This window comes from Lagenorhynchus albirostris, chromosome 13 (assembly GCF_949774975.1).
Source record: "Lagenorhynchus albirostris chromosome 13, mLagAlb1.1, whole genome shotgun sequence".
NCBI lineage: Eukaryota > Metazoa > Chordata > Mammalia > Artiodactyla > Delphinidae > Lagenorhynchus > Lagenorhynchus albirostris.
This window is the reverse complement of record NC_083107.1, coordinates 51,581,734-51,594,455: the sequence shown is the minus strand read 5'-3', so window position 1 is coordinate 51,594,455 and position 12,722 is coordinate 51,581,734. Positions and strand designations below refer to the sequence as shown.

At 50.0% G+C, this 12,722-nt stretch overlaps 2 protein-coding genes across 3 annotated transcripts in view; one reads left to right on the top strand and one right to left on the bottom strand.

The window, feature by feature from the left end:
* ATP6V1E2 (ATPase H+ transporting V1 subunit E2) overlaps positions 1–12,722 on the bottom strand; it is a 438,965-nt gene that overhangs the window by 384,483 nt on the left and 41,760 nt on the right. The gene's annotated exons all lie outside the window — the stretch shown is intronic.
* Positions 856–12,722, top strand: part of TMEM247 (transmembrane protein 247) — a 54,036-nt gene continuing 42,169 nt past the window's right edge. Inside the window, 4 exon segments of the mRNA XM_060168960.1 lie at positions 856–873; positions 876–974; positions 1,686–2,039; positions 4,794–4,982. Of these exon segments, the coding sequence (XP_060024943.1) occupies positions 856–873; positions 876–974; positions 1,686–2,039; positions 4,794–4,982 (660 nt within the window).

Sequence of the window (12,722 nt, the reverse complement as noted above, 5' to 3'; positions counted from 1 at the left end):
TTTCTCTGTCTGTGTGAGCTGAGATCTTGGCCTTCTCCTGGCTTTGGACTGGGACTTATACCAGCAGCAGTCCTGGTTATTAGGCCTTCAGACTCAGACTGGAATTCGTGCCACCAGCTTTCATGAGTCTCCCACTTGCAGACAGCAGATCGTGCCACTTCTCGGCCCCCATAATCACATGAGCCAGTTCTTTATAAGTTCTATTCGAATTTATAAGGCTGGGCTCCTATTGGTTTTCTGGAGAACACTAATACAAGCCCTGTCTCCTTGGTCTTTAGATGGCCATCTTCTCCCATCTTCACATCATCTCCTTCTGTGCATGTCTGTGTCCAAATTTCCTCTTCTAAGGACATCAGTCATATTGGATTAGGACCCACCCTAATGACCTTATTTTAACTTAATCACCTCTGTAAAGACCCTATCTCTAAATAAAGTCACGTTCTAAGGTCCTTGGGGTTAGGACTCCAACAAATGAATGTGCAGGGCGAGGGCACATAATTCAGCCCATAACAGGGTTTGTGGAGCTAATCGTGACTCATCTCAATACAGGCTGCATTTAAAAGAGGAACTCAAGAGAACAGATTTCAGATGATGGAACTCTGGATTTCAAGTGCTGGGATTCTAGTTTTCACAGCAGTCCCTAGGGGTGGCAAAGGCCCATCCTACAGCTCTTAATAATGGCGCCTCAAAGGTATCACACCCTCTGCCAAAGGGGCCTTAGCAACTGGTGGAATGTGGGTTATTATGAGGACAGGGCATTGTGATGGTGGCCAGGCTGTGGAATCTTGTGAGGCCAAAGGTTAATGCCTCAAAAGATGTCCTTTGGCCCCAACCGGCAGTATTGTGGTTTTCTGGATGGCAACAGAGGACAGGGAGAGATGATGGAAGGCCGGGGGGCAGGAGAAAGCTGCCCAACCTTCCCCAAGATGGTGCCTGATGACCCCATGTCCGAAGGGAAGTCAAAGGCTTCTTTGGTAAGGAGGATGCCTCTTCTCACTGCCCCAGCCTGTCCCAGCACAGGGGGGAAGAGCATAATGGGGACACCACAAGATAGGAGCTGAGAGCTGTTAGATTCCAGAGAACTGCTAAAAGGAGTAGGAGACGTGCACCCTATCCCCAGGCTGGCACTCAGCTGTAACTGGAGACCAGGCAGCCCTTCGTAAGATTGTCAGGTCACTTGAAGCTGGCTTTGGTCTCCCCCATCTAGCTCTCCATGTGGGGCCCTTTCCTCCTCCTGCAGATGGGACCAGGCTTCCCCATAACCCTACCGTTGGTTCCCATATACTGAGGTTCTCTCAATGCAGACCTTGGGTTTCTTCCTCCCTCTGTGGCCCCCAGAGGACTGGATGTCTAATTGGCCTCAAAGTAGAGTGGGAGGTGGGAAAGTTACCTCCAGTAGTGATCTGAAGATCACGAGGAAGACAGACTTCTACTCAACCCTCCCAAAGGCCCCACTTGCAACTTTAGGGCGCCATTCTTCTGTGTCTGTTTGCCCTCTCCTCCTTAACTCTCAGGTCCTGATAACTCCGTCGAAGTTTCTCGGAAGAACTCAGTCTAGATGTTTACAATTCACACGGCTTTCAAGCACCCCAGTGCACTGTGCCTGGGGCTGCAGGAGCGTGGTGGGGTAGGGGGTGGGCGGCCCCATGCTAACCCCTCCAGACCCCCCACTTCCCCCTTCCCAGGCCCAGGAGGCAGAGTCCCCCAAGCCAGACTCGTCCTACGACTACCATGAGGAGATGGAAACTTGTGAGGACAGAGGCTGCCCGGGGCCACCTAAGTCACTCTCCTCCAAGGCCAGCCCCGCCACCACCAAGGGCCAGGAGGGCGATGGACCTGAACGTGCAGAGCCGCCCCTGGCCCCAGCCGCAGCGGCGCCGGGGACCCCAGGGCCCCAGCGAAACGACGAGATGGAGCTGGAGAAGATGCGCATGGAGTTCGAGCTCGAGCGGCTCTGGTACCTGCAGGAGGAGAACGAGCGGCAGCGGCAGCACGAAGAGGTGATGGAGCAGCTGCGGCAGCAGGCGACGCCCCGCCTGGTAGGTGACAGGTCCCAGCTGGGAGGTGAAGGGTGCAGGGAAACTAGGGGTGAGGGGAGCCCATCCCTGACCTGCACGGGGAGCCCACCTTACCTGCTTCTCGGCTGTTCCCCGCCTTGCGCCCGCCGGCTCACTGCTTTAGAGCTTCCATGTTAAGCTGAGATCCAACTCTTCAAGGATCAACCCTCCCCAGGAGGGACCCGGAAGCCACCTTGTCCACTTGCCTGTCCATGGCTTTCCTCCTCAGGGAAAACTCTTCAACACTTCCTCTATGTCTGGATTTCCACCACTCTCTACTCCTCTCTGCATCTCTTAAAATAGGATGCCTGGGACTAGACCCAGAACTCCCACTGCAGTCTGGCTAGTGGATTTTGATAGAACCATCCCCAGCTCCCCTGATCAGGGCCGCACGTGTTCTGTTGGATCACGCTGCCTTGCTGTCAACTAAAACTTAGACATCTTTTGGCAAGAAATGGACCACTCTCCCCTAATCTAAATGGGGATAAGAAAGCCTGCTTGTGATTAAATGGGATGGGAAATGCTTAGCGCTCTGGCTGGGCCTTCATAAGCACTAAATAATGAACGATGTTATTGTTTAAAGGAATGCTGTCTGGGCTTTAAAATCACAGACAGTCCTGGGTTAAAATCCTGGCTCCACCACATATAAATTGTGTGACACTGGGCAAGTTACTGATCCTCTCTGGGCCTTGGTCTGCTCATCTGTAAGGTAATACCTACCTCATAGGGTTGTCGTGAGGATTAAATGAAAGAATGCACGTGAGGCACTTTGCAGTGAGCCTGGCACATTGAGGTAAGCGCTCAGTGTTAGCTATTACCATTTTTATGTACTCACGCAATTCACTTCTTGACACAAAGGCAACAACTTACGTTCATCATTTCTCAATTTTATCAGGATGTAATGTATTAGCTATGCTTCCCAGCTCTGAGTCATCCTCAGTTCTGAGAAACTTGCCTCCTGGCTTTATCCAAGTCATTGCTGTAATTGTTGAGGAGGATATGACCTAAAGTAAATACCACTAAAAGATCTCCCTACAGGTTAGCAATGTTCCATTAATCAGCACCCTTGAGTTACATCATCTCCAGCTCACATTTCTCTACCTTGTCCAGAAAACTGTACTGAGACACACTGTCAAATGGTTTCCCAGAATTAAGATATTACACCATAGCAATTCCCCAACTGACTGGTCCATTTTTTTTTTAAGAAAATTAGGTTGGTTTTGCATGATTTGTTCTCAATGAACACATGCTGGCTTCTTAACAATTCTCTTTTGTTTTTCTTGCTCACAAAATACCTGCTTTTTAGTTTGAAAATCTTTCTCCTTGCTGGAGGAGATGGAAATCCTTGGTGTACAGTCCTATCTGCTCTCTGTCTTCTGCTTTAAAAAAAAAAATAGACGACTGAAAGTGTTTTGAAAAGTCTAAAAGGTTTCACAAATGCACAATTTGTCATCAAAATCACAAATAATAGCCATTAGCACATAGACCACAAACAGTGGCAGAAAGTCCACGGAACCAGAGCCACACCAGGTCTGCAGAAAAACACAAGATCTGTTCAGCCCTCCAGTCCCACCAGAACACTGGGTTTCTTCCTCTGGTCTTCCATCTTCCTTACTATTCATTTTAGAGGTGGCATCACTGGAGTCATTTCCTGCCCCCTCAGTTTTATTTAGTTACTCTCACATTTTACGTAGCTGGTTCAACAATAGTATGTCCAAAACCCCAGTCTTTTAACAAAAGGGTTTTACTTCCTGTGCCTGTACTTGGAGAGCTGACTTAATTTTTAACCCTCCCACCTCTCTTCTTCTGGGTGGGTGGGTGGGTGGGTAGATAATTGTCATTGTATTGAAAAATATCTCTATGAATATGTTTCTAGTGAATTTAGGGCATCACAGTCCCTGCCATATGCCTGCTTACAAAAAATGTGGCATGAGTTGAAAAGATATTTTAAAGAATGAACCATGGGTAATGCCTTCTTAACTACAGATCAAAATAGCTATATCAGCTTTTACTCTACTTATATGTTGATGCTTTCTATAGTTAAAATGGGGGTCTGTTCGACTTTAGTTATGTAGATTCTGGAAAAGAGCAACACACAGGCAGAATCAGCCAGACAGCTCAAGCTGCCTCCCCCACACCCCAAACCCTAAGAGTTTACGGAGGCCCCATCACCTGTCTCTTACTACCTGTCCGCAGGAGAGACCACCCCCTGGGCTGAAGGACCACAGCCTAACCTTATGTGACACGCACTAGGGCCCAGAGAGTCAGACACAGTCATCTGTGCCCAAGGGACCCCCTCTCATTGCGCCACCATCCAGAAAGCAAGGTGGAGTATCTGGGGACACTGTCCAGAGAACACGCCCAAGACCTGGTGTCCAGATGTGGGGATCTCGAGTAGGAAAGAGACTGCCCACATGTGGGCTCAGAGGCTGCATGGAGCGTACCAAGAAAGGAAGGGGGCGGCCTGACTCAGGAGGGCTAAGACCAGGCTCAAGAAGTGAAAACTCATGAGGCCCCTCTGTGCCCGTGACCTTGCCTGGGATTTTCATTCTCGTCCTCACTCTTCCTCATCATCATCTTGTGAGGTGGGCACGATTACCCTCACCTTAGGTGAGGAAGACAGCCTGCCCGAGGTCACGTTCAGGAAGGGACAAGAGCAGGATCGAAGCCCGGGTCTGCCTGGTATACTACCCAAGCCCTGGTTTTGCCATTTCTACTCTCTTCTTTCCCCCACAGTTCTCGGGAGGCCTCCAGGATCTCCTGCTTCCCCAGAACCAATTCGCCATGTTCCTGTACTGCTTCATCTTCATACACATAATCTATGTCACCAAGGAGATGGTCTTCTTTCTCTTCTCCAAGCACTACCTGTTCTGCATCGTGGCCATGTTGCTCTGTTTGATTAAAACTTTATGGTCATACTTCCAAGTGCCTTTGCTCTCTCCAACACTGGGCACCTCCTTCCCTCACCTGTGCCTCCCTCCCATCAGAACCTGCTGTTAGGAAATGTTTGCTGTCAACCATTTACATCTTAGTGTGGAGAAACATGTTGTTCAGGCCTTCTACTAAGCCTGAGTTCCCACTGTGGATGAAGATGCTTTATTCCCCAAGAGGAGAATTTCAGAAGGTAGCAGGCCAGGGAAGTATCTGTAGGGAGAAGGGTTTAGAAAGCCTTTCCAGAATCACAGAAATCATACCATGACCAGGCTGACTTGGGATCCACCACATCTACTCAGATAGATCTTCCCTGAGGTGTGGGGAGCTGTGGTAGGCTTTTGAGGGTAGGCCCCCCCAAAGACGTCCACATCCCTGTGAATATGTCACCTTACGTGGTAAAAGAGACTTTGAGATTAAATTAAGGGCCTTGAAATGAAGAGATGATCCTGGACTACCCAGAGGAGCACAATGTAATCATTAAGGGTCCTTATAAGAGGGAGGCAGGAGGGTAAGAGGCAGAGAAGGAGATGTGGCCATGGGAGCAGAGGGGAGAGTGGTGCAGGACCACGAGCCAAGGAATGCGGGCAGCCTATAGAAGTTAGAAAAGGCAAGAAAACGGGTTCTTTCCTAGAGCCACCAGAGGAATGCAGCCCTGCCAAACCCATTTTAAACATGTGACCTCCAGAACTGTAAGAGAATAAATCCGAGTTGTTTTAAGCCACTACATTTGTAATAATTTATTGCAGCAGCAACACTAACACAGGAAACTAATACAGGAGCCAAGGTTCCCCAAGCTCTTTCCAGCTCTGCAGACATGTCAAGATGGCATCACCAAGGCATTGGCAAGGGTCCATCTAGCCCTGGGCCTGAGCAGGACTGTACACAGTCCACCACGCATGCTTGGAGCCTGCCCTCAGCAACATGCAATTCAAGAAGAGAGACGCTGAAGCTCCAGGAAACCCAGGACAGGCCCATCAGGTATCCTGGGCACTGAGCAGCACATGCCTGGGTGAGGCGGGGGCAAAATCTGGGCATACTCCTAGGGGCGCTGGTAGGGAGGCATTGATTGATTAGGCGCAGTCAGCAATGCTGCTCCAGTGGACAAATAGGAGAAAAAAGCCTAAAGAGGCCACACGCCCAACCCTCAAATCACATACACACACATACACACACACAGAGATACATAGCAAATAGTTGTCTACAACAGAGATATACACAACCACAGGCAGCAACAACCAAAAGGAACAGACTTTGGGCACTAGGGGACTCACGAGAGGCACAGAAGTGGCCCAGTGTAACAACGGAAAGGAGTTCACCTCCCCCATCCTCTACACATATACGTGCGCGCGCGCGCACACACACACACACACACACACACACACACACACACACACACACACACAGAGCAGGTTGTCAGCTGCCCCCACCTCGCCAGCCCTGCCCAGGAATGATGGCCAGCACGGGAGACTTTAAGGATAACGCAGCAAACTGAATGGACACAGCTTTGCAATCAATCAAGTCTTTTCTGACCCTTCCTCTTCCTGGACATAAGGCTCTGCTTTAAGAGGAACAAAAGAATACGTTCTGTCTTGCTGGGCTCTCTGAGTGATGCAGAGTGAAACACATGAAAAGAGAAGACCGCCGTGGGACTCATTGTCAGTACACATTATCATGCCGTTTCAGTCCACGGTGACTTCTCATTTTCCACCCAGTTCAATGCATTCATTCCCATTTAGAGCTGCGCCTGACAGGTATTTACTTGGAAGTAATAAAACTGTCATTTCTCATTAAACTTTCAATGGCAGAATTTTTTTGCTATGGGTCACTTCTCACAATCTAATTTGATCTGGGTTTCTGGGGTGGGATTGAGGCAAAAGAAGGAGGAGATCAGGATATCAAAAAGATTAAGGCCCAGATGTTTAATTCACTACAACAAACAGAATTGGGAGTTTGTTTATAAAAAAAAAACAAAAAACTGCTATAAGGCCATTCAATTCATCATCCTGTTGCCAGGTAAAACTGGACTTAAATACACCCATTTTCCTTACAAATCTTCAGAGAAAGATTAGTAAACTCCTTTCAGTTAAGTTAGCATGTCTTCTCACCCCCTTCACAATGGCCATGAAATCTCCCCTCTATCCTTACTTCCTACTCTGATAGAAGACTGAAGCCAGTAGCCAAAGATCTACCCTAGGCAAAAATGAAAACAGCTCACGGTCACTCCTCAAACTTGATACAGACCTCACTGTTCAAATGCAACGCAGAAAATCAGAAGGAAGGGAGAGACAAAAGTGGAGAGAGATACAAAGGATAGAAAAAAGGCACAGCCTAGGATTACCAAGCAGGCAACAAGTCAACATACAAGCCCTTCTGGAGCACCTCCAATGTGCCAGGCACTTAGCTACATGCTTTATGGAGGCCTGGGAGGCAGACATGTACATTATCCCCATTTCACAGACAAGGATACTGAGGCTCAGAGAGGTTAAGTGATGTACCCAAGATCATCTTAGATCTCAAGTCTGACTCCAAAGTGACCTTTCTGTATTTCCACACTCCCAAAATCCTGCCTTGGAGGATCTCACAGCCTTGCTGAGGAGATGCAGCTAATACACACTAAAGTATAAAGAGACTGTCAGGACATAGACCTCAGTGATGAAGGAGATTAAAGGAGAGGTCCCTGGAGCCCAGGGTGATAGGAAGTCTTCTCAAAAGAGCAGCCCACAAGGGCAGGTAAGCCTGGGACAGGTAGAAAGGAGTAGGGAGAACTCATGTGAATTAAGACCAGGGTGGGAGTGTATAATCTATACTCAAAGAAGGGGCGGGCACATCCTTGCTCCAGTGAATGGTAACAGGCCTGGAAAACCGATTTGGAGCCAAATTTTATAGTCTTGAATATTGACCTGAGGAATATGAACTTAGTCCCTTGGGAAACAAGGAATCCCTGAAGATTGTAGAGTGAGATAGTGACCCTCCCCCCACAAAGAGGGGAAATCCTCCCCCCTCCCCTCTCCTGGGGGCCACGTTCTCGCCTTGACCTTCTCTTCACATTTCCAATCCAGGAACATTCTTTCTAAGGTCCCAGTGTGAAGACTGCATTTAGCGGTAAAAGAAACCCAGCCACAGCGGCTTAACCAAATAGGGGTTTATGTGTCTCACATACTAAGAAGTCCCAGGTTGGGCAGTCCGTGATGGTGAAACTTCTCAAGGAAGTCATCGAGAACTCAGTCATAGAGGATCCTTCTCTTTGTTCCACCATCCTTAGCATATGGCTTTCATCCCCCTCACCCCATGGCTTTTAGCCTTATAATCTCAAGATGGCCGCTATAGCTCCAGGTATCAACTCCAGGTCAGCAGAGGGGGAAAAGAAATGGGGCCATCTTTTTTCAAAGCTTTCCAGAAAGATCCGCCTAGAGACTTCTGCTCACATCTCATTGGTCAGCCTGGTCATGTTGCTGCTCCTAGCTTCAGGACATATGAGGTGTGGTAAGTTTTTGGCCTGGACAGTGTTGCAGCCTTGAACAAAATTAAGATTCTGATAATATGGTGGGGGTGGGGAAGGGGAGGGGTGGATACGGAATAAGCAAATAACTGTGTCTACCGTACCTTGCTGCTTCCTTAAGCCCAGCTCCCACTCTCTGCCCCAGTGTCACGGTCCAGGCTGAGACAACTGGGTAGGACACAGCTGTAGCCAAGCTGGGCCTGGCCCACAGCTGCACTTCTGCCTTAAGGCCTGGCTCACATACCACAGCAGGAAGGTCATGGTTTTCTCCGGATACACAACTGGAACAGCTCTGCCTGCAACCTCCTGACCTCTGCCTGAGGCCCCAGTATCTTACACAACCGGGGCCACAGCCTTGCCTGGGGACTTAGAAGGGCACATCCCTCTGTGCTGGGTGCTCTCAGCAAAGTTGCAGGAGGAGGTGAGTCTGCCCTGAGAGTCCCTCCCCTTCCTGAGTCCCAGACCCCACAGGACAGAGCCCAGTGCCCCCAGTGTCTGTCCTGTCATCCCACTCACACCGTGACGCGGAAGACAGAGTGTAACAGATCCTACACATTACACTCAGCTTCAGCCCAAGCAATTAAGCACTAATAGTGAACTTCCAGGAAGGCTTAGGAGGAGAAAGATAGAAGAATCTTTCCTGCTCCCCAGATGGAATCACATACGTTGCAACCCTGAGCCCAGGGACGGGGCTAGAGTCCTGGAGATGCTGAGATCTGCGGGAGGGAAGGGGGAGCAGGCTTGGTTTCCAAGGCCACTTCCCTGCCAGATCGGTTTCTAATTCCACTTTAGGAGGTGATTGCAAGCAAGTTGGTTAAGCTTTCTAGGCTTTATTTGGGTGACCTGAAAATTATCTAGACTCTAACTCAGTTTTTTTTAAAAAAAAAAAAGGTGGGGAATGGGGAGAATGGGACCAAAGAGCTTAGGGTCTGATTTCAGAAATTCCTATCTAACTGATCTGAGATGGTGTCCTGGGAGCACCTGAAGAGTGTCCCAACTGATTGTAATGTTCAGCTTCCTTACAAAACCTAAATCCTTGCTACTCTGCACGTGATCTGAGGACCAGCGGCCCCAGGCATCTTAGAAATGCAGCGTCCCAGGCCCCACCCTGGACCCACTGATCATTTGCATTTTTGACAACATCCCCAAAGACTCTTGTGCACCTGAAAGTCTGCAAAGCACTGCTCTAGGTGATGTGACTCAATTCAACCTTTGCTCTGTTGTGAAGACACTGCTCTTGGCCTGGAGGGTCTTCGGGGGTGGGAGGGTACGTGGAGGCAAGATAGGAAGGAGTGGAGAGAGGATAACTGAGCACGTAGCCCCCACCAGTGCTGTGGGGGCCTCCATCACAGCTGGCAGGCGCAGGCTGGATGGCAGTGCGTCCGCCCCTCCTCCCTCTGTGCTCTTCACCAGTCCTTGCTCTGGGCTTCTGAGCAACCAAATGATTTCTCCCAGCACTCTGCGATTCACCAGAAACTTCCGGAATCCCCCCAGGCCTATCTCTGCCTCTGTCCCTTTTATGATCTAGCTCCGTTGTGTGTAGCTTGGGGAAAAAAAATCTCGCTAATATACATTCATTCATTATTTAAAGGTTGCCACTGTTCTTTCAGGAAGGTTAAGCATGATTAAAAGATGGGATTTTTTCCACAGGGCACAGCAGAAAAACTAGGGCTCCCGCATTTTTAAGCTGTTTTGGCCAAGCCTTATTGCATAATTTAAAGCCTGTGACTTATTTAGATTTAATTAGCCAAAGGAGCAGCAGCTGCAGGTTCATTAGTCAGTATTTATTAAGCGCTCCCAGAGGGCTTGTCCAGGGCTCTTAAGAGCCAAGTGGAGGATCAGCTTTGGACTTGCAAATTTCCTACACTTAAGTATGAGGGTATCGCAGATAGCGTCAGGAGGCAGGCATTTTTATTCCTGGAGAACAAAGGGGTGGCATCAAAGGGCCTGGGGTCATGAGACAAATCCCACAAACAACTCTGGCATGAGTCAGTGATTTAGGGACTCGTGGTGACAGGTATGATAACAGTGTGCAGGCTCATGGAAAAGGCAGAGCTATACAAATGAGAGGTGTTAGTAAAAGATGAGCAAAGGGCTTCCCTGGTGGCGCAGTGGTTGACAGTCCGCCTGCCGATGCAGGGGACACGGGTTCGTGCCCCGGTCCGGGAAGATCCCACATGCCGCGGAGCGGCTGGGCCCGTGAGCCATGGCCGCTGAGCCTGCGCGTCCGGAGCCTGTGCTCCGCCAACGGGAGAGGCCACAACAGTGAGAGGCCCGCGGACCGCAAAAAAAAAAAAAAAAAAAATAGATGCGCAAAGAACGTGTAGGGATCACCGACCTGACTTTAAGAACTGGGAGAAGTGGAGAGGATCAGAATCGGCTCCAGAGTCTGTGAGGCCCAGCGCAAAAGGACAATGCAGGGTGTCGAGAATTCCAAGGTGGTGACAGCAGAGCCTGAAACCAAGTGTGAGGTCTCCCTGAGCGCAGGGTCTCCCTGAGCATGGGGCCCGGTGCCAATGCCGTGGCATTCCACCCATGAGGCCAGCCCTCGAGGTGGATGAAGGAGACCCTCTGGGGTGGGGGACTTTTGTGGATCCCCTCAAATCCCATCCTGGTCCTCGGCACCCCATCAGCTGGAGGAAGGGGAGCAGGTGCTATGCATTTTGAAAGGGGGTGGGGACCACGGGAGCAGGCCCAGCAGTGGAGGATGCTGAGTCTGGTGGCCTGGGGGGACAGAAGGTCCCCTCCCAGGCAATGCGGGGGTGCCCCTCGCACACCCACCGGCTCTGGAGGCAGAGTCTGGCTGAGCGGGAGGCACCTCTTGGTGTGCAGGTCACGCCCCAGGCTTGCAGCTGCTAATCCCAGGGCTAAATGTAGCATAGAGCTCTCCAACTCTTGGCGTTTCCCCTCCCTCCTGGCTTCCGCCCCCAGCCCCATTCAGCTGCCCGTTTTTCTCTGGGCTAGAAAATCCCAAAATAGGAGAATAAAGCTACACTTTTTACCCTCATGAGCCTCATTTGTATCAAATGACACAGTCACTTTGCCGCAAACTTTTCATCAAAGGAGCCTTTGTAGGGTCCTGGGGCAGAAAGCAGGTCTTGGAAGACAGCCACCAGGAAGCCGGGCAGAAAGTGCTGAGCAAGGCAACCCTTAGTTTAGGCAGTGTGGGGGGTGGGGGGTGGGGGGAGGGAGGCGGGGGAGGGCGGTCTCAGACATTCTCTACCATGGACCTGCTCTCCTCCCAGCACTCTTTGACCAGGAGATGCCAGAGCAGCTAATTGTGTGCTGCAGGGACCAACCCACTGCCGTGGGGGGGGGGTGTGTGTGTCAATCAGTGCTTGAAGCAAATGAATTAACAAGCCAATGAACTAAAGGATACACTAGACAACCTGAGAGGATCCCGAGCTCAAGCCTCTGTGAAGACGTGCTGGAGAGGAGAGAAGGGAGCACACGCTTCCCCAGTACCTACTGGGTATTCTGCCCCGTGCAACACACTTTATGTCAACTCATCTCATCCCACGGCCGCTCCCTGAGGGAGTGCTATAACCATCCTCACTTTGCAGATGAGAACGAGACTCAGAGAGGTTCAGGAGTTGCCTGAGCTCCCTCGGCAAGAAGGTGGCAGAGGTCAAGTGTGGCGCAGAGCTGAAAGTTGCTTTAAAGAAAGCTACAAAATCTATGTCTTGTTTATTTGTATTTGTGAATGACGATTCAGAGCTGCTTTGATAACGTATGTGAAAAGTACTGTTACTGTATTTCACATGGTATTGTGCAGTCCACTATGTCCTCTATATTGCACACCTACGGGTAGTGGCTTCAAAGGTACTTGGCTTAAAAATCTACCGTTTCATTCCACCCACTCTCTCCCTTCCTCCCACCAAAGGCTGTGGAGGGAAATGTCTCTGAGAGGGGACAAGGACGTTAAGTCCTCATCACTAGCCCAGGAACTCCACACACCTGCTATTTTCTTGGCGAGAGGGAGATCCACACTCAAAGCCCTTGATGCCCCCCACTCCCCTCCCTCCCTCCCATTTCCACCATGTGAGGATGCAGGCCCCCTGTCTAGCTGTTCAAGGGCATCCAGGAATCCAGTCTTTTTATGTGTTGGTTCCATCTTTTTAAGCACTCTATGGACCTAACAAAAGTCTGTGGGCCCACCAGTTCACAAACTTTGAACTTGAGATGTGATTTCCCTTATGATAGAGTCTTCTGTTTCACTCAGAGACATGCTG